The 21,040-nt window shown below is 31.4% G+C and overlaps 2 protein-coding genes across 2 annotated transcripts; one reads left to right on the top strand and one right to left on the bottom strand.

Moving 5' to 3' along the window:
- The first annotated feature begins 6,257 nt into the window (after positions 1 to 6,257).
- On the top strand, positions 6,258 to 9,232 carry LOC123699062 (glucose dehydrogenase [FAD, quinone]-like). Its single transcript, XM_045645926.1, has 4 exons — positions 6,258 to 6,369; positions 6,987 to 7,164; positions 7,439 to 7,751; positions 7,856 to 9,232. Exons 1-4 carry the CDS (start codon positions 6,359 to 6,361, stop codon positions 9,160 to 9,162), a joined length of 1,809 nt encoding a protein of 602 aa, XP_045501882.1. The 5' UTR covers positions 6,258 to 6,358; the 3' UTR covers positions 9,163 to 9,232.
- On the bottom strand, positions 9,221 to 11,841 carry LOC123699061 (glucose dehydrogenase [FAD, quinone]-like). Its single transcript, XM_045645925.1, has 3 exons — positions 11,306 to 11,841; positions 10,840 to 10,955; positions 9,221 to 10,650 (listed from the first exon to the last, which is right to left on the bottom strand). The coding sequence occupies exons 1-3, from the start codon at positions 11,636 to 11,638 to the stop codon at positions 9,222 to 9,224; spliced, it is 1,878 nt and encodes a 625-aa protein (XP_045501881.1). The 5' UTR covers positions 11,639 to 11,841; the 3' UTR covers position 9,221.
- Positions 11,842 to 21,040: the final 9,199 nt, after the last annotated feature.

The raw sequence follows: 21,040 nt of genomic DNA, 5'->3' as shown, positions 1-21,040 counted from the left end.
TTGGATATGTAGTAGATACGTAAGTTAACGTTAACGTGGGGTAACATAAGTTATTGACTTTTAAAGAGCAAGATACTACTAAGTTTAGACATTTTGAAAAAAGATTAGAAACACTTTAGATTTTTAGTTGTGATTTTAGACATAACATATGAAAGGAAAGCTTCTAAAAGTTTGCGTTTACATGTAAAAAGTTATCTTTCAAACAGCTGGTGAACTAAGTAGTAGATGAATAAACCATTTATAAACATGAATATACCGCAAACAAAGAAAACAAAGGGCTCTGTCACATATAATTGCGTGTATCGGAGTGACACGAGTGAGTGTCGAGCCACATTAAGTTAAATACCACTGTTTGTGCCCCGCGGGTTTGTGTGGCTCCGTTGTTGGATACGACACGAGTTTAATGCCTTTCTTTGTGGAGTTGTTAGTTGATATTACTTGAGGTGTTGGTAAATTGATCATGAATATAAGGATATTCTTCTACATAATGAGTCTCGTTGTACAAACGAAAATATATAACTGAAAAGAAACGTAATATAGGTAGTAAAGAATAATTATTGCTCTAAGATTGTTTATACATACATAAATTATTAATTACTCATAACTTATATTTTGATTATTTAAACTCAACATTAAAACAGAACGACAAAGACAAAGAGCTAAAAATTAAATAGATAGTTCTAAAATTATTTATGAATGAACGTACTATGTATAGTATTTCTATATGAGAAAAGTGTGAATTTTATGATAATTTTTAACACTAAGTCATCGTGATTTTTTATTATTTTAATTCTTTAACTACTTTACCAAACACATAATAATATTATGTAGAGCTTGACTATGTTATGCAAACAATCCAACAACTAAAACTAATCGAATCATTACCAGAATGAAACGAGATTCCCGTACACAAATGGAAACAGTCCACAATTAAATATATGCGCACAAAAGCTGCATGGAGCAGAGATTAGTCTTCATTACCATGAGAGCTCATATATCTGCGCAAATCTGCTCCTGGCTTATCGCGGCCATAATAACTTAGACGCATTTAACTTGCCAGAGATTTTAATTAACCCTGCCGTAGTCAAATACGTCTTAATAAAGGTAAGTGCTATTCGCAATAGTGTAGTTTACCTTTATAACTAGCCGCTTGGCACGGTTTCGCTCGGATTGACCCGGGGTTTATAAATACAATTTAGTTTTTACTAATATGTCTCTATATATAAATAATTATTATAATCACTTGAGTAGCTTTCTGTTAATTCGTGACTAATGAAAATCAAATCTACATTTTAAAAACCTTGAACTAGAAAAAACATACTAATTTTATTTTTTTGCTTATCAAATGCACTACTTATCGAATTATCTTACGATTAGGCATATTAAGAAAATCGAGGGCAAAATCAATATTAATCCAAACTGTCGCAACTTGCAATATTATATATTCTATGTGTACAAAATATACTTTTTTCACAGAACTTCCCCACATGTCTAGTTTAAAGCACATAATAAATCACAGGGTAGTGGGTTTGATCCCGGCGGGTGACATCTGGCATATTGCCAGCAGGGATGTATGGGCATCACACATATTATATTGAAGTAAATAAGAGTAAAAATGCTTATATTGCAAGTCTAGACATTTATAACGACACATGACGTACTGATTTGTTTTTTCATTTTAATGTTGTTATATTGATTCATTTAATTAAAAATTATTGTTTTCTTTTCCAGGTAAATAATTATTCAACATCATCTCATCTTGAAATACAGGCAGTGGGTATTGTATAATGTATATCAATTATTGTAGAAGGTAGTTTTCTTTATTTATTTCTACAGTTATTAGATGAATTTCCATGATCTATATTTTTTTGATCCGATACGTCAAAGGCAAATTTGCTATTGATAAAATTATAGGTAATTACTATATTATATTTTCAGAAATCTTCAAGTGAATTACCTACATCGATAAATTTTCCAACACTGTTGTTTCACAGACATCATGCTTATTAAACATTAAACTTCACATTTCTACAACAAACATTCCTACCATCAAACAATATTCTATCGATTCCTACCCACCTGCACCATCCCGGTCATATAATAAGCCCGGGTTAATCCCACCCGGCGACAGCTGTGTTACAAATACTATCGCTCTAAATGATCGTACGTGATTTGTCTCGCTGACCCTTAAGACGGTCGGGTGAAGGGCTAAGAAGGACGACAAGGCTATTTAATCTGTGCTTAAATTGAAGAATTTGTTTGGTTTAACGAGATTGTGCTGGAAGTTCCGAATTTAATAAATCCTGAGTTTTTATATTATTACAATTTAAAGAGAAAATAAGCTATGTATCACGCATGCCAAACTCAGTATTAGAGTAAGGATCACCGAGAAATATAAGTAAAAAGTTTAGAAAATTATTTTTGCAAGCAAAATCAGAGTCACCTCCATTTTTTTTATAAAGCTTAAGAATAATTAACGCCATAAAACAAAACATTTGTATACAATGTCATGTAGTCACTACAAAATACTGATAAACAACGTCAAATTGAAACGACTAGAATTGTACAATAAACTATGGTCACTACTTGAATCTCAGTAAGCCTTAAACGTACCCTCTATATGTGCTTAGCTCTACAACAAGGCTTACGTCGTCTACCCAATTGTCTTAAGGCGAAGCTTATCAGCCGGACGATCTTATCCGGGATTTGGCCGGGCACAGATAATACTATACTAGAACCGGGTAACGATTTGACCGGTCCAACTTAGAGCTAAATAGCAGATTTGTTATACGAATGGGTTCTTTAAATTGTAGAAACGATTTGCCGCTTCTGTTTGTAATAGCTTTTAAGATTGGTAACATTGAAGGCTTTTATTGATTTATTTGTGTGTGTTTTGAAATAAAAGTTTGGGACAATATTTGAAAATTATTTGTATGTGCGACAATTTTTTTTTAATAAATCGTGATTGTACAATGTACTGTATACACGTTAAAAGAAAATATTCAAGAAAAGCGAATATCGCTTATACCTATAAATATAATAAAGTTGCAATTATTAATTCACCGGATCAGTCAGTAATTAATACAACTATTAAAATCAATTACCTTGTATTTCATGTTGTGTTGTATATAAATATACAAAAAAGGATATTAAAAGGATCAATCAATGTTGTAAACAATGTCAAAAATTTCAAAATTATAAATCGTATTATAGAGCCTAAATTATTAAAGAAAAAAAAATATAGGTATTGTTGATACTATTAAAAATAATTTAAATCAATAAAGTCAATTAAATTCCCACAAATGCGTCTGGATCGGATTTGGCGACCGTCGCCCGTTTGGCCCGTCTCCAAACCGACTGTTTAATGTTCTTTTATTGTGCATAATCGCATCATAAATGGTCACTGGTTCCGTATGTACGGATATACAGATAAAATTTTATTGTTAATCCAGTTTTGGATTGGGTAACGTAGTTTTTTGTGGCAATGATAAGAAATATATTATGTTGAAAATTGTAAAGAAACTCTGTTTAATATAACGAATATTTAAAATATAGGTATTTTGTTACTATGCGATCCAAATAAGACCTCCTACCTAATATGTCATTTGTGTATCAAATCTCATGAAAAAATACTATTTACTAAAACAAGGAAAAAGAAAAAGTTAATTAATGTACAATACATTAATTATTTCATAACTGAAAAGCGATAAACTAGTTAGGGCTGATAAGCGTAGATTTATTGTGTCGTTACACGCAATTATCGGTTGCCAGCCCTGTGAAATATAGCTCGGCGCAGCCCTACATTAATCACTTTACGCTGCATTAAAACTTATGTTATATCCTGTAAATTAAGGAATAATAATATATAGGTAAATACGAATATAACAATATAGAAAGTTGGAAATGTTATCAGACTTACTTTGAGTCTCACATAAGAAACAATATTATTTTTTTTTAGATTTACATATTTCGAGTAGTTATCCTTTTTAATTACCATATATTACATAGTATTTATTATAATATTCAGTATTCACTGTTTCAGCACTAAAAAAATACTACGAATAATAATTATTTATATACGAGTGAAAGGACAGTAGCGACATCTATGTAGCACACATAGAAACAAGTGAATCGATCAATGATCTATATTTATACATGTCTTGTTTCCACACTCATGCTCTAGATGGCTCTGATGTTATAAAGAAGACATTTTATTATATTTTGTACTAGCTTTTCGCCCGCGTCTTCGCTCGTTTTTTCAAAGGAAAACCCACATAGTTCCCGTTCCCGTGGGATTTCCTGGATAAAACCTATCCTATGTGTTAATCCAAGTTACCCTCTATATGTGTGCTAAATTTCATTATAATGGGTTCAGTAGTTTATGCGTGAAAACCATACATACATACAAACCTTTTTATAATATTAGTATAGAAATATAAATATTCGTAGAAAGTCACATACTCCTGAAATTATCATTGTATATTCTTTTAGCGACAGTAAACTATATTAGGTATTACCTACTGAAAATAATTATTAATCATACATTTTTCCAATTGTTTATGCATAGGCTCACTATACCAAGTTTTTTGCTTTCAGTTATAACTGAAAAGTAGAAAACTACCTGAAATGTTTTTATCGACATCATTTTACTTTTGAATATGCTGTAAAATATTATACTTAGAACAGATATTTTTTTTCTTTTGAAATATTACCGAAAAGCCGATACAAGAGAAGATATAGAGTTCGAGAAGTGTGCCTGATTTAGTAAAAGTTCATTATCACACTGTTTGTATGCAATTCCTGAGAACATTTACTATGGTAATGTTTATTTTTTTTACACCATATGAAAGTAGCGATTTCAATGAATAAAAGGCTTCCCAAGTTTTTGAAAAAATCTGATATTTTGACGGGTGACTTTTCGATTGAAAATTAGGTTGTTTTTTTGGTATTAATTCAAAATAAGGCGAAAAAATAAATATTTTCAATCAAATAAATTACAGTGTATTTGGGACATAATAAAGTAAGTTTCCACCAAATTTCGTAGAAAAAAAGTAAATCTAGAAGTAGATAAAAATAAAAAACCAAAAACTTGGTTTTTTGAATTTTTCACGTAAATTTTGAGGTTATGTGAAAAAATTGTTAATACAAAAGTTGTAGATCTTTTTATTACCTACAACTTTGCCATTGAATTTTTTCCGTAGGACTTGTAGTTTTGTCGGAAATCGAGAGAAACCATTTTTTTCTCTTAAAAGCTCCCCCCTCCCACTTCCCGAACTCGGATTGACCGTAATTTATTTTTCCTTTTATTTTCATCATATTCCCCTCCTTTTCTAATGGGTTTCATCCGACTGCGATTTTTTTTGTTTCAAAAATTATCTACTCTAGTCTATTAGGTAAGTAGGTAGTATTAAATTTTATAGTTTGAATCGTGTCTGTGTTTTCATCGAATATTATTCACATAAAGACCTTTCAGTTCAATCTACCATGTATTTGAACATCTTAACAACCAGTATTCGTATGCTAGCCATAAACAAGGTTTTCCACAATAACTATCAAAATGGAAGCCCCCAACAAACTGCAAAGCGTTATAAACATTAAACAACTGGCCACTGGTCAGAGCAATTTCCTCTACACTATCTTATGCGAGATCTCGACTGGATGCCGTATTTATGACGATTTTACGGAAATCCCTCTGCTTTGATAGTGGTTAGAGGTATCGTATTTCCTATTGTTGGTTTAGTTGGAAGTCTGGTAGTTGCCGATATTGTGGTAATAAATCATCTAGGTATACGAGAAAGTTTAATTGTGTTTATAATGCTTTTCAATGCCGATTAAAATACTAAACTCCGTTTGATATTTAGAATTAATATGTGCAGCCATATTTTACTAAAGTTGAATTGGCTGTGAATTATAATTTTTGCATAGGTACTTACTTATGTTATAAATGGGAAAATTTGATGTCTATTACGCTTTCACATCTTTAAAAACGCAGCACCGATTTAGATGAAATTTGGAATAGTTGAAATCTTAGACAGTCTACTTTTCTTAAAAATTAAGCCCGAGAATTATAGATTAGATTGAAATTGTTTGTGGTTTTAGCGTGATAATATTGGGCACGGCTTGTAAATGAACTGAAGATACAAATAACTCACAACTGAATTATTTAAGTTACCTAATACCATATTAGCTATATCCTATTGCGTGATATACATAGTTCCGAGAGAGCTACACATCAATTATATAAGAGGTACAGAGCTTCCTGCCTACATCCTGTGGTCAGTCAAGCATGCCCTTTACTGGGATAGTCGGTTTTCATTTTCAGTTGAATATTGTTTCAATGTGGGATTAGACTGGGAAAATGTTATTAAGGTACGCGGATTTAAAGTTATGTAATGTAGGGTTCGTTTCAAATTATTGTTTGAGAAATAGGTCGTTATTTTCTAAATATTCATTCATTCAAAAAGTCATTTATTAAATATTTATAGTGTATTTGTAAAAAAGTTGTAGAGTTAAGTAAAAATAGGTCAAGCTAAGTGTAGAAATGTAGTTCTGTGTTTCGTGTAAATATGTAATGTTTATTGGGGCGTGTATTATTATGCATTATGCAGTAACCTTGAAGATTATTAAATAATAAGTGAATAATTGGAAATTAGTTTCCGCAAATAATTTCCAAATGAAAAGTTACTTTACTTGTTAATGTGTGATGAAAATAAAGTACGTAGAGTTGTACTAGTTATTCGTTAATCAGTTATTTTGATAATGTTACAGAGATCTCAAATATAGATTCTATACTTACATACACTAGTGATGAAATTTTCAGTTTCAATAACAAGAGATAAGGTTTTACATGAAAAATTAATTACCATTGTAAGTTAAAAGTTAGTTTTTGATACAATTTTTAACACTTACACAAAATTTAGCTCTCATCAATAACACAACAAGTTTACAATAGGTAGTAATAAGTAACATAACCAAATTTGCTCTAGTTGGTACATAATCTTGACGTGTCTCTGGTCGGCGCAAGCGGACCTCTTCAGCAAGGCCACTAGGACTAAGGCAGAGGAGAAGGACATAAGGAACAGCGTGTTCGACTTCATCATTGTTGGAGGTGGTACTGCTGGGTGTGTCCTCGCTAATAGACTGTCTTCTATTAGTGATTGGAAGGTAATTGAAATATAGTCTGTTGTAAACAATTCACGGATTTAATAGGGTAGAAATTTACGTGCAAATTAGCAACAAACAACATGATCAGTGCCAAATCTTGATAGCTACCAAAGGGTCTACCTTGCACATACATTTTTGGGTTAACTTTAAATCTATGTTCTCATGATCAGCTATTAAATTCCCTCTTTTATAAGATATTTAGAACACGTTACTTTAACTAAACATTTGATGTATTCGTATAATTTAAGCACCCTTAATAAACTATATGTTTTAGGTTTTAGTTTTAGAAGCGGGAGAAGAAGAGAATATAGACTATGACATACCCGGAGTACCCACAAATGACTTCCGACCAATATTATGGAACTATAGAACGGAAAGAAATGGTTTTTCTTGCTTATCTCGACCTGGGGGAAGCTGTGAAGTGAAAACTGGGAAAGTTCTTGGTGGTTCCAGCGTCACCAATGATATGAAGTACATCAGAGGTTCCAAGAAAGATTACGATGCATGGCATATGAATGGAGAAATAGGTTCTCTGGAATGGAAGTTTGACAATTTGCTAGAACATTTCAAAAATTCTGAGGATAATGGTAAGTTGCTAAAATAATACTTTGTCTATATCAACAAGCTTATGAACCGATATTTGTGGACGGATAATTTCGAGTGGATACTTAATATTCTATTTTAATTTCAGGTGACTACGATGTTTTAATGAACTCCCATTATCATTCTCGAGGAGGTGAAATGCACGTGCAAAAATTCAAATACGCAGATCGTTACATAGAAATATTTTCAGCCGCATTTGCTGAAATGGGTCTTCGCTCTGTAGACATAAACACGAATGTTCCTGAGGCTGTAGTTAACAATCAATTCACTATATCAAATAATACAAGACTAAGTACCAACAGCGCTTTTCTAAAACCCGTGAGGCATAGAAAGAATTTGGTGATCAAGACAGGCGTGACTGTCACTAAAATAATCATTGATCCACAAGAGAAAATGACTGAGGGTGTTATGTATACAGTAGACAAAGGAAAAGAACAACCAGCGTATGCTAAAAGAGAAGTAATATTGACTGGAGGAGCTATCAATAACGTTAGATTGTTACATTTGTCGGGTATAGGACCAAAAGCGGAATTAGCTAAACACAACATAACGACGTTATTAGATTTACCTGTTGGTTTGAACTATCAAGATCAAGTAACAACTGGAGGATTAGCTTTCACATTAGGTGAAGTACCAGCAGTGAGCGAATCTCAAGTCATTGACGATTTTAAAACATGGTTTGAAAGTCGCAACGGTCCTCTAGCCTCTCGTGGAATAAATCAAGTGTCCGCTTTCATTCAATTGTATGAAAATAAAGTAGCACCTGATGTAGAATTGAGTTTGATGGGTAATTATTTGCGTAGCGATAAGTTTATGCTTACAAATATCAGTATCCATACTGCGGAAGAAATCAACATGCCCCTGCCATATTACAATTTAGTTCTAGTAAATCCAGTATTATTGAAACCTAAAAGTGTTGGGAAAGTCACATTGAACAAAAGAAATCCAAAGTTCGGACGCCCTGTAATACAAGCAAATTTATTAAAAGAGTCAGACGATTTAGATGCTCTCGTTGATAGTATAGACATTGCTCTACAGATATTGAATACGAGAGAAATAAAGAAAAGTGAGATTAAACTAGCGCCTATTGATTTGTTTCCTTGTGATAGACTAAAGAATAGAGAACAATGGAATTGTATAGCAAGACATTATACAAAAGCAATGAGTAATCCAATTGGTACATGTCGAATGGGTTATAACAGTACTAATTCAGTAGTTTCTTTTAACCTGAGAGTTCATGGTTTAGAAAGATTACGAATTATGGATGCATCTGTAATGCCATCTCATGTTCGAGGAAATATCTACGCTCCAACTATTATGATTGCAGAGAAAGGAGCTAAATTAATACTTCGAGACTGGCAGGAAAACAAAGGAAGCTATTACAGCAAACGGTGATCACAATGAACTACAAATGTAAATAAGGACTTAGTGTAAACCTGTAAATAAAATTCAATTTAATACCAAATACTTTTTATTATATCACTTGCTTTTTCAGCTATCATTATGACTGGAGCTGCAGTAGAACCTCTAGTTATTTTAGGCATGATTGATGCATCTACGACTCTTAGATTAGTTACTCCATACACTAATAAATTATTATCAACAACGGATTCTGGATCTTTAGGAGGTCCCATTTTACACGTGCCTGCATAATTATGAAGTGGTGCAGAAAAATGTCTTATAATACAAAGCCAAAATTGTTCTGAAACGCGTTCATGTTCTCTGCATTCATTGTTTAAAATTGGTTTCGGATCAAATTCGTATTCCGCTGTTTTAAATACTTCTGTATCAAAAAGCTTAACTATTTCTTGTATTCCTTCTAATAATTTCTTTTCATCCTTAGGATTCTTGAGAAAATTCGGATAAATTAAAGGAGATCCAAAAACAGGATCCGTTGCATTTAACACAACTTGACCTCGACTTTTAGGCGTTAATAAAGATATGCACATATCCATTTTGTCATAGTACATGTTAGAATCATGACCACGAAACCTAAATTCAATATCAGGTGTACCAAGGACTTCAGAAATAGAAGATTCTATAAACGCAACTACTTGGTAGTTAGCTGATAACGGTCCAATACCTTTCGTATAGTATGTAGTAATATCCTTTAGTTTATCAGGAAAATTTATTTTAGTAGCAGTCCTAGCTAGCCTTATCACAGGTAAACAAACAGACAAATGATCTTGAAAATTACCTCCTACTGGTAAGTCATATAAAACATCTATATTTAAATACTCTAAATAATCTCTTGGACCTATCCCTGATTGCATTAACAACTTAGGTGAATTAATTGCTCCAGCACTTAAAATAATTTCTTTTGACGCTCTTATACTTATTTTTGTACCATTTTTAATAAATTCTATGCCTTTCGCTTTTAAACTATCACCTTTATACTCAAATGTAATCTTAGTAACTAATGCTTCTGTAATAATAACAATATTTGAACGTAGTTTTCTTATTGGTTCAATAAAGGCTGTGTAGGTACTAACTCTTTCACCTAAATACGAGGTTGTCTGTATTCTCATGAACCCCAATTGATTTCTGCCGTTTATATCAGTGTAGTTATAACCCATTTCATTAAAGGCGCTTAGTAAAACGTCTACATTATCGTCTACGTAGGGGTACCGGCCTACATCTAGCGGACCTTGAGTCGAATGGAAGAATTTGTTTTTCGATATGTCCTTGTCGTAATTCCCCTCGGAGTATTTGAAGTAAGGTAGCACTTGGCTAAAGCTCCACCCTTCATTGCCATTGAGTGCCCACTCGTCGTAATCAGCGGGGCTGCCCCTTATGTAGGCCATTTCGTTAATAGACGATGTTCCGCCAAGAACCTTGCCCTGCACGACTTCGCAACCTTTATCTATGCGATTTTGACAAAATCTGCAATTTATACGAATGTAAAGAAAATAAACTATTGTCATAATTAATTTAAAAAATCGCTATGCAAAAGATTCTTCATTCAGTCATGGAAAATTACAACATAAAATAAATAACAAAAATAATATGGAGTTTCTTGGAAAATAATTTCTACGATTAAAATAGTAATTCTAGCATTTGTAGGAAACTTACCCTTTTTTCGGCCTCATTGAATATTGCCAGTCAAGGGAAGAGCCTTTAAATTCGGTTGTGAGCGCCGGAATAAGGGTCATTTTAGGTTCCTCTGCGCCAGCTTCTATTAAAAGTATCTAAAATATACATATTATACGTGTATTATTATCAAATTAATTTAAATATGTACTTACAAAATGTTAACAGTGTAGCTTGAGTAAATAGTCTAAAGTATTATTTACATAAAATCAGTGAGAAAAATTATTAATTTTATGTATGTAAAATAGATAACAATTAAATCATCACTTTAAATTTTAGAATTTGATAATAATTGAATTACATATTCATAAATATGATTTAAAGTGTACCCATACAACCATTTTTATGATTCTATAATATTTAATACAACAACAAAAACTCATTGTGTTTTAAGAAGTCATGATGGAAGGAAATTATATTTTTATTTAATATTAACAATCTTTTTTACCTTCCACTTCCTGTTCTCAGACAGACGGCTAGCAACCACACAGCCAGCAGTACCTCCTCCAATCACTATAAAGTCAAATTCCATATCCCTTACATCAACATCTTCATTCCTATCCTCTTCTATATCTTTATACCTCACTTCTTTCAAATCAACTGTTACTTTACTCTCAGATTTCAGCTGCAGTTTGTTTTTACCAAAGTAATCTATTTCTGGGCCTATATGACCGTACAGGGTATGAACTAGAGAAATAAGCAGGATAGCTGTGGGTGCACATTCGACTCTACCGTCGCATATTTTACAGAGGTCTTCAGTTATGTTACCAACTGATGTCATTGCATTTTATTCATTGAAGCAAGTTACATTTATTGCATCGCTATAAACTTTGTGGTTGCATGCTGGTAGTTTCACTTTTCTTTGATTGCATTTATGCACACATATTTCACTTTTAATCAGATACGATAGAGTGAATTTTAAGAATCTACTTCATAGTTTTGATTTTAACGTTTTATTGACGGTCTTTAAAATTTAAAGCCTTGATTTAGAAATACATTCTTAAAATACACTCACTCGATTTTAACGATATATATTTTTTCTGCTTATTTATTTTTGACACACTATTAAAATTTTGGTTTTGTTATGAATTTACACTTATCTAAACAATTAGCTATTTAGATTTATCATTTCACTGTTAATATTAAAAACAGTATTCACGTCCGTTACTTAGTAGCAAACATAAAGATGTTACAGAACTAAAAGCAAACGAATGAATATAGTTTGTTTGTTTGTTTATAAGAACAATGTTGTTGTATTGTGATTCTTCCAAGAGTATTTGTTAGGAGCGGATTCCAATGAATATAATCGTCGATGTTTTTTCTTTGAAATATATTGATGAAATTACTTATTTCTCTTTTATAAAAAAAAATAATATGAACATGGTTTTGAAAAAAATTTTGTAACCAAACAAACATTTATTCATCCATTTATACTATTCATTATTTTCTTGACTATAAAGCCGAAGAGGTTTTTTGCCTGAACGTACTAATCACAATAATTACTGGACCGTTTTCCAAAAATTCTTTGTCCATTATCTATTATAATATTGTGTTTGCGATATTATATACCTACCACGTTATGTCACGTCACGTATATCATGTACCTACCACGTGTGAAGAAATAAAATCCTTTTCACGTGATGATAAATATAAAGATCATTAAAAGTAAATCGTTCAGAAATAAAGCAATTATCATTTGTCACGGAATCATTTCGTCTGCCATTATATCTGCTAAATGCAGATAAATTATACGTTCGTCTAAATGTTTTGTGACTTGATACATGTTCGTGAGAAAACATTTAGAAATGATTACCTTTGACAATTTAAAAATAATTTTGTCGTCTCATGGAAGCGCGATTATGGTCGATTTATTTTTTATAGCTACCTACGTAAACTTGCTTTCCGTGTATTTTTTTTGTACTTTTTCGACATCACATTTTAACACATAATTAATAATATCATAAGAGCATTGGAATTAAGAAATTAATGTCTTAATGCCAAGCCATATAAAAAATACTGGGATATAATTTATGCACAGGCACCTATAAAACGTATATTCCTACATGCTATTAAAATTAAACACACATAACAATATATCTACATTGTAAGCGCCACAGACAAGGCAATAACCATTCCGCCGCTGAAATATTAATAAAACAATACGATATTCGTTTATTTCGCTCATTAAAATAATTGAGGAATTAGCCCCAGGCAGCGCGGTGCACGCAGCAGGCCAAGTCATTAAAACAGCGATAAGTATAAAACCGAGCATTATTGTTACTTCCCAACGATTCTAGACAATGAAAACGATCATATTACATGGTTATGAAATTACCGAAACACCCTCAGAACGAATAAAAAGCAATAAACGAAAGTACCGTAACAACGGTGTTAGAATTGTTATTTATTTCAGCGCCATCTAGGAACCGATGTTCGAACTTTAATTTATATTAGTTCTGCTATCGTCCGCTCGCATGGATAGCGGTAGTGTCGTAAAATGTAATCACAGGGCTTAGTTGAATGCGAACATTCTGCGGATTGCTATTGAATTTAAATTATTGCAATGGTTGGGCTTCCGTGTGTAAAATTTCACGAGCTTTGGTTAATTGAAAATTATGTACTGCGGTTTCGGGACTAAGCAATGCAATTGGCAATTATGTATTCAAATAGCATTTACATGTGGAATTAGAATGAGGTTAGGTTATTACTGCTAATTAAGTATTTGTGGTCGCCTTTATGCTTATACAAATATAGTCTAATAACAAACTGAACAATACTTTATTTTAAAGCGATCGATTCGAAAAATTGAGTTATATTTAGATGAACTCTACCTACATTGATTGAATAAAGAATAACTTTAAAAATTATATAATATAAACGTTTTGAAAAATTATAGACAAACCACACAATTTAAAAAGTGGGAACGAGATTTTATTTTGAACTTTGACAGGAAAATCTTTTTTCAAGTCAAAGTTCAAAATAAAATCATGTGAAATATCCCAATGACTTGCCCAATGAATATCAAGGGATATGGGACTATAGAAAAATTGATAAAGTTTACTGCAGTCAGTCTACTAATAATAAAAATTATATTACTTTGTCTGCGTTTTGCATCTCTTAAGATTTTATGTTAATAAGTTGCGAAGTCTATATACATACACATTCGTGGATATATGCGAAACTATTGATTCGGATGTAAAATGTAAGAAAATGAAGGGGTTTAAGTAGGACTCATTTTATTTTATTATTTAATCTTTACGAATGAAAGCTTAAAGATTTAAAGCTCTTTTACTAAACAAGTATTAAACAATATTGTCTGTATGTTTTTATTTTAAGTATTTATGTAACCTAGAGCCGATTTAATGAGAATTGAACTTGTAGATAAAATATACGCGAAGTAACTTTACGTATAAGAAAATTCATTAAAACAAAAAATTGCAACGCGAACAAAGTCACATGCATAAGCTAGCCTTAAAATTAAATGTAGCTACAAAATGCATGTCCTGAATATACATTTTTATAAAAACTTAACTGTTTACAAACCAGTTTTATGTGATATGAGAGCAAAATAGGAAATTTATATTAATTTTAAATTCAGTGTCTTGTCCAAGTTATAAGAACCTGTTTATGGTCATTTCGGTCAAGTGTGACTCGTTCGAGAATTATTTGACGTTTGTAGGAGATTTTAACTTATAATTTTCTTTAAAGAAATCGGTAGTCCTTCGCTTAGGATGGTTAAATAAAATCTCGTCTATCATATATGTATTGTGGATTTTTTTATCCCAGACATAATGAGAGTATGTACTAATAGACAAAACAATATGTTATTTGTAATAATATTATGTTATAGGTTATACAATGTTGGCCTTAAATATTAAATATACGGTTATGATAAATAATATATTTCATGGGTTCTGTATGAATAAATATTTTAATAATCTGAATTATAGCGAAAAATAAATCAATGATAGCTAGTGGCATTTAAATAAACCTAAATAAAAAACACTTAATGCCTATACATAACCAAGAAGCATATCAAATTCAATTACACAACCTTTTTTTTTGTTTGTCCATATTTATTACGCAACCCCAAAAACTAATTTACCAAATTCTGAGGCATAGACAGATATAATAGTGTGTAATGATAGGTTCAGATGACCCGCGGCGTGCGTGACTCCAAAATTGATGCTGGCTGCTGAGGAATTCGGTAGAAACAAAATGTCCATCAAGAGCACAAGAAAACATGATTTAGCAAGCACTGTTTTGTTTTAATAACCCATTTGTATGGGAATGGAACTTGATGTAATTTGGAAAAACGTATGTTCATGAATAAAAAAATGTAGTTAAGTTATGTTAGATAAAATTTAGTTTATGTTGCGTTGTCGATTCCATATGTCATTTTAATTTTCGTATTAAGTTCATATAAAGTACTTACACAAGTTATCAAAATATATTATTATAGAATATGAACATATTTCTCACATAAAGGCGTAAACAAAAACTAATTTAAAAGAAAACGTCTCTGCGTCTATGCTTCCTGAATCTGTGTTCCCCGACGAGTACAATATGGGGGTCTTCAAGCGTAGAGTGAACAGGTACCTTCTACAGGTAGCTTAACATCAGGTCAAGCTCTTCCCTATCGTCAATAATAAAAAAAAAAAACGTCTCTAAAGAGATAATAAATAGCCCGAAAATCAATTTCCTTTCTTAATCACAAGATGCATCAATCTTCACTCCAATCAAAACTGAGTGTACTGTAATTGATAAAACTCAACAAAATGATAGTAATTATAGGAAATGACGAATGTTTTGAAAGAAATTAATTTTATCACGACAAATTAGAAATTGTATAAGATACGTGCGTGATATGCTACGTAGTACTGAGTATTTTTAAAAAAGTAAAGAAAATCATTCTTATAAAATATCACCCACGTTCCCGTCGCCTGAAAGTAAAAATAATACATAATTTATTTTAACCGCCTTCTAAGAAAGAGGATGTTACTCGACTGTATTTTTGCTTTGACTTGTGTCATTATTTAGTTGTGTCATCATGTCATCATCTATGAAAGTACAGGACAATTCACGACTCTGGCCGAGTGCGTTGGCTGATATCACAATAATGTCGTCGAACTTTTGTTTCTTCGAACCCCCGTATATCGATTTTAAGACCAAGGTCCTCACCACTGCTTTTCGAAGTGGTCACGGACAGTTTTTTACTGCATAGTATAAAGCAAAGTCGCTTCCCGCGTCTGTCCTAATGTCTGTAAGCTACAAAACTACTCAATGGATTTTGATAAAGTTTTGTGAATAGATAGAGCTATTCAAAAGGAAGGTTTTAGACAAAGCGGCCGGAGTCGCGGAAGGCTAGTTCCTTATATATTCCTTCCAAAAGATCCTATTCACACCACATATTACCTTTAAATTCAATGAGCGTGAGAGTTGAGCATCACACGGGTCGCGACGGCCGTTGATAATCTGTGATCGATGGTCCCGTTTGGACACTCTGGTCCGTAAGTAGCGGTATATACACCTTGGGGACTAAAATGCGGTATTAATGTTCTTACCTACAAAAATATTTATTAGAAAATTGACAATAGTCGAATACTTTCAAGCTCGAATAGATAGTTGCAAGTGTAAGAGTGTAATTATTATTTATCTGGTTTTCTTTAAAACATAGAAAACCTATAGGTAAAGAACATGATAAACAAAAACAATGATGTGTATGCCGAAGCAAAAGGATTGATTTATAGCAACCACGTTCATAATGGTTGGGGGTTTTATATCCATAGCAATTTGAACTTTAATTCATAAGGCGCCTGCGAAAGTTTTTTGTAGGCAACCCTTTATTCCCCAATATAAAAAATAATATAAGTTCCTTCCCATATATACTTAAACAGCTATTTTACTAGTACGTTCCGTCAAAATCTTTTGAGCCGGAGATTAAAAATTAGTTACAAAAATCAAAACAATCAACATTTCTCTATAATTCACATTTAACAAAAGCTCTGCTTCGACACACTTTTTTAATCTTCTTTACAGAAAACAGGAAATCCTTAATACATGCAAGTCTAAATAAAGGTGTTACCATATTGGTGCAGCTAATTAGCGGGTTCGATTCCCGACGATGGTATCTCATGCTTGCGTGTGCGCACATGCAAGACTAAATGCATGTTCTTAAATAAATCTCATTAAGTGCGAAATACAAAATGGCCGATGGGCTTCATGATTCCTTTTGTTTAATTAAGCAATGTACTGGAATGAGTTGTCATTCTTTTTTCTAGCAGTATGTTGGTTTGAATTTAATGATGTTATTTATTTAAAAGTATTGGGTATTAATAAGGATGGTCTGTTCGTTGATGACTATCCATACTAATGTTATTTAAAATGCGAAAGTAACTAAATGCGAAAGTAACTCTGTCTGTTACTCAATCACGAATAAACTACTGAACCAATTTTCATGAAATTTGGTATGGAAATTTTTTGATACCCGAGAAACGACAAAGGCTATCTTAATACTTTTTCAAATTCAAACTCAAACTCAAACATTCTTTTATTCAATTAGACTACTATTTAGTAGCTCTTTCGAATCGTCATTACAATATAATTATTTTTAACATTTACCACCGATTCGGTTTATTAATTACAATGTTTTTGTTTCAGGTAACGATTGTTTTAAAACAGGTGCTTATTATCTGAATGAGTGTAAGTTTAATCACGTAAATATATGATATGTACGAATCGAAATACGAATACATATGTATGAATCGAAAACTATGCTAGGTTAACATTTATAGCCTTGTGTTTATTTAGAGTTCAATAAAGTCACATATTATAATGATACTTAACAATCTGCATATTTTACTAAATCAATAAACTTCGAAAGCTTGTAAATGGAAGCATAGAGCGGTTCCTTTGTAGATAAGAGCTTATTGCTATTAGCTCTTACTACTAATGACGAAGATACCGCTTCAATAAAATTAACCCAGCATTCCTAACATTTTACTATGGTTTACAAAAAGGGGATTGATTGAGGGCATTAATAGTTCGACCATGCTTCAACATTGTATATGCAAAAAAGTCTGTCTGTTTTTTTGTTACATTTTATAGCTAACAATTAAACACACATTAATTGAATGGGATTGAAAATAGTTACCGACCCAAGGTCAAACAGGATGCACTTTTATCCCCAAATAAAATCACATGGATATATTGTGGAGAGCTAGTTTTAATATAGTTGTATAGAATAGAGATATTTTATACTATGGCATGGAAGGAGATAATAATTATAATATTGATTACGAAAAAAATAATGATGGGTTGTTGAAAATGTACAGGATGTCGTTTTAATTACAGACAAACTAAGCTTACATTATTGTTTTTATTTTTTGAACATGAAATTTATTTTATTTTTAACCTTACTGTACAATTTATTCCTTATTAGATATTGTTATTTGCATAAATTATTATATTCAAAATTAACCATATTAATATTAATTGTATTTATATATCCTGCATAAAATCGATCACAATATTCTGTTGACCTGTATAATATTATAATATATATTTATAATTTATATACCAGTTCTCTAATATATTTACCGTTCACCACCTCGAGCTTTTGTCAGGCTCTAACATATAATTTCCTCTGTGAGGCGACCAAATTGTAGCTAATCTCAATTCTTCTTTTGTTGGACAAAATAATCGTTTGTGATACTGGACTATAATCTCGATTGGCTTGTATTTTTTGCTATTAAATGAATAGCATATATATGAACTGTGTGAGGCTTTTGTTTGTTAATAATATGTGTGTGGTTGCAATTATTAATAAAGTTAATGTATGCTATTACGCTACTGGTTTCTTTGATCCTTCATAGTTCTCATACCATGGTTTTATTATCTTTAATTACTTCAAAATTCGCATTAAAATTAAGATGTGTTAATCCAAATAAAACTATAAAGAAATGCACGTGCAAATGAATGTAGAGAAGACAACGGTATATTTTACAATATCAATCTCTTTAATTATTATTAATACATACAGAAACATCTTCTAACAAAGCTGTGTACAAATTAAGAATACAAAGCGCCTCATTTCGATCCTGTCTTCCCTTTTAAACTGACCGTATAACTTATTTATCCATATCTATATAAATAATCGTCTCGCATACATGTTTAATACCGCGTCGTTACTATCAGAGCGAAATATTACAGCGATAAGAAATACTAATGAGTTTGGCTTGAGAGCTCATATAACACGTTGATATCAGCTGTTACATCTTTTATACGTGTTTATTACATTTATTTGTTTTTCTTATGAATGGTCACTTTTACGACACTTGTTGATTAATGTAATAACTTAAGAAAATGGCAGATTAAATGTTTCAAGTCGTTTACAGTTTACACTACAGAGCGTTAAAAATCTACAGTAAGTAATAAACATTGAGGAAAGGTGAAGATTTCCATTTTTATGCAACGAATGAAGAAAGCAAAGCAAAAAAACAAGACAAAAATTGTTCTACGCATTATAAAAACAATTTAGAAGTGTATACTTAACGTTTACGTGCGTACTTTCATTGTATACCTGTAAATCCAAATCAATACAGTATACTTTAATTGATGCATAATTTTTTGTCAAAATTTTAATGATTACTACAGTTAAAAAAAACAATAAATAAACAACAATAACAAGACGTTGACCTACAAGACTAGTTCAAAATATAAATTCTAATAGAAAAGATACCTAGACGACTCTCCCAGAAATTAAGGCTCTCACAAAAGATAATCATATTCCTAAAGATAACATCGAATAAATAAATAATAAAGGTTATTTCAAACCCTATTTCCCCAGCGGAATAATAGCTAAGGGTGATCCGCCCTAACGGTTGTAATTTTACGGACAGGTGATGTAACCTGTTGTAGAATGCATGGCTACGTAACCTTTGGAAAGTATTAAAAAAAATTGTTTCGATGCATTTTAAAATAACGTTACCGTTGCTATATGAGCTTAAATTTTTTTTAATAGATAAAAGAATAATGTTTTATAAATTTCTTCCGTATTTAAGTAAAGTTTAAAATAAATAAATTATTTAAAATCTTATGGAGATGTTCATATTATTGGATTTTTATAGCGGCAATATGTTATCCCTTTTTGGTACAATAACAACATTTTAAGGTAATTCACATGTATTTTGTAAACGAAAACCTGTTTAAAATTAAACTTTCGCATACAAAGTACCTACAAAGATTAAGCTTTTTGTGAATTTTGTTGAGTTTTTTTATACAAAGTGAAAGGTTATCAACCCCTTTCCATATAATTACAGAAGGTTAGTGTTTATCGAACGTAGAGTCGTTACAAAGGCATGCAATAATAGTTTGCTTCAAGTTTTTATTAATATGTAAGTAATAAAGTTTCCACACTATCGAAATATCATTGGCCTAGCCATAATTAGAGATTCTTGTCGCAGGAATATACTTTTAGCATTGCTTGCGATTTTTATATTGTGGATGGTTGTTTTGCAAATGGATATCCACGTTCTATACTTAATGTTATTTTGTCACAAGAAAATTATGCAATGTTTTCCATCAAGATCTAATTTTTTGTAATAAAATAGCATACTTTTTAAAACAAACAGAGACTGTGTTACTTATTTTTTTAAAGTAGTAGGTACCACGTAGTAGTATTCATATTTCTACTTAGTACGAACTGAATAAAATACACATTTTTAATTATTATTAAACATTGTGTTATGTTAAATAATATGAAACAGACATTTTTGGTGGTAATAAATTTATAGAAAAGTTTTTACATTCCGTGACAACTTATCTACAAAAATAAATCTCTATTTATTACTGTATTGTATACTTAAAGTTTATTTAATTGTAATCCCATATCCCATTGTTACATATTTAGTAAGATTCTAAGTGTGAAGACTATTTCAGTTATGTGGGTCTGCTCGTTTGCATACAGTATGACTCTATCGAAAGGGATTGTTGGAATTACATTGATGCAATTGTTCAGTATTATAATTTATTCTACCTTTTATGTAGGCAATGTAAATAAATATAAAATAGTTTCAAATGAGTGATATTCGTTTAAATTCAAACGATATAATAACTTAAAGATGATTGAAATTTCTGATAGAGCGCAGATAATAGCTGAATCATCGAGCGAAATCTATTGCAA

This window comes from Colias croceus, chromosome 17, assembly GCF_905220415.1.
Source record: "Colias croceus chromosome 17, ilColCroc2.1".
NCBI classification, from domain to species: Eukaryota; Metazoa; Arthropoda; class Insecta; order Lepidoptera; family Pieridae; genus Colias; species Colias croceus.
This window is presented reverse-complemented; position numbering and strand designations above follow the sequence as displayed.

Excerpts from the sequence above, each read along its gene's own strand:
- LOC123699062 (XM_045645926.1), top strand. Across the intron at positions 7,165-7,438 it reads CTTCTATTAGTGATTGGAAG|GTTTTAGTTTTAGAAGCGGG; the intron begins GTAATTGAAATA and ends TATATGTTTTAG. Across the intron at positions 7,752-7,855 it reads CAAAAATTCTGAGGATAATG|GTGACTACGATGTTTTAATG; the intron begins GTAAGTTGCTAA and ends TTTTAATTTCAG.
- LOC123699061 (XM_045645925.1), bottom strand. The coding sequence starts at position 11,638 with ATGACATCAGTTGGTAACATAACTGAAGACCTCTGTAAAATATGCGAC. Across the intron at positions 10,956-11,305 it reads CTGAGAACAGGAAGTGGAAG|ATACTTTTAATAGAAGCTGG; the intron begins GTAAAAAAGATT and ends TGTATATTTTAG. Across the intron at positions 10,651-10,839 it reads TCAATGAGGCCGAAAAAAGG|ATTTTGTCAAAATCGCATAG; the intron begins GTAAGTTTCCTA and ends TATAAATTGCAG.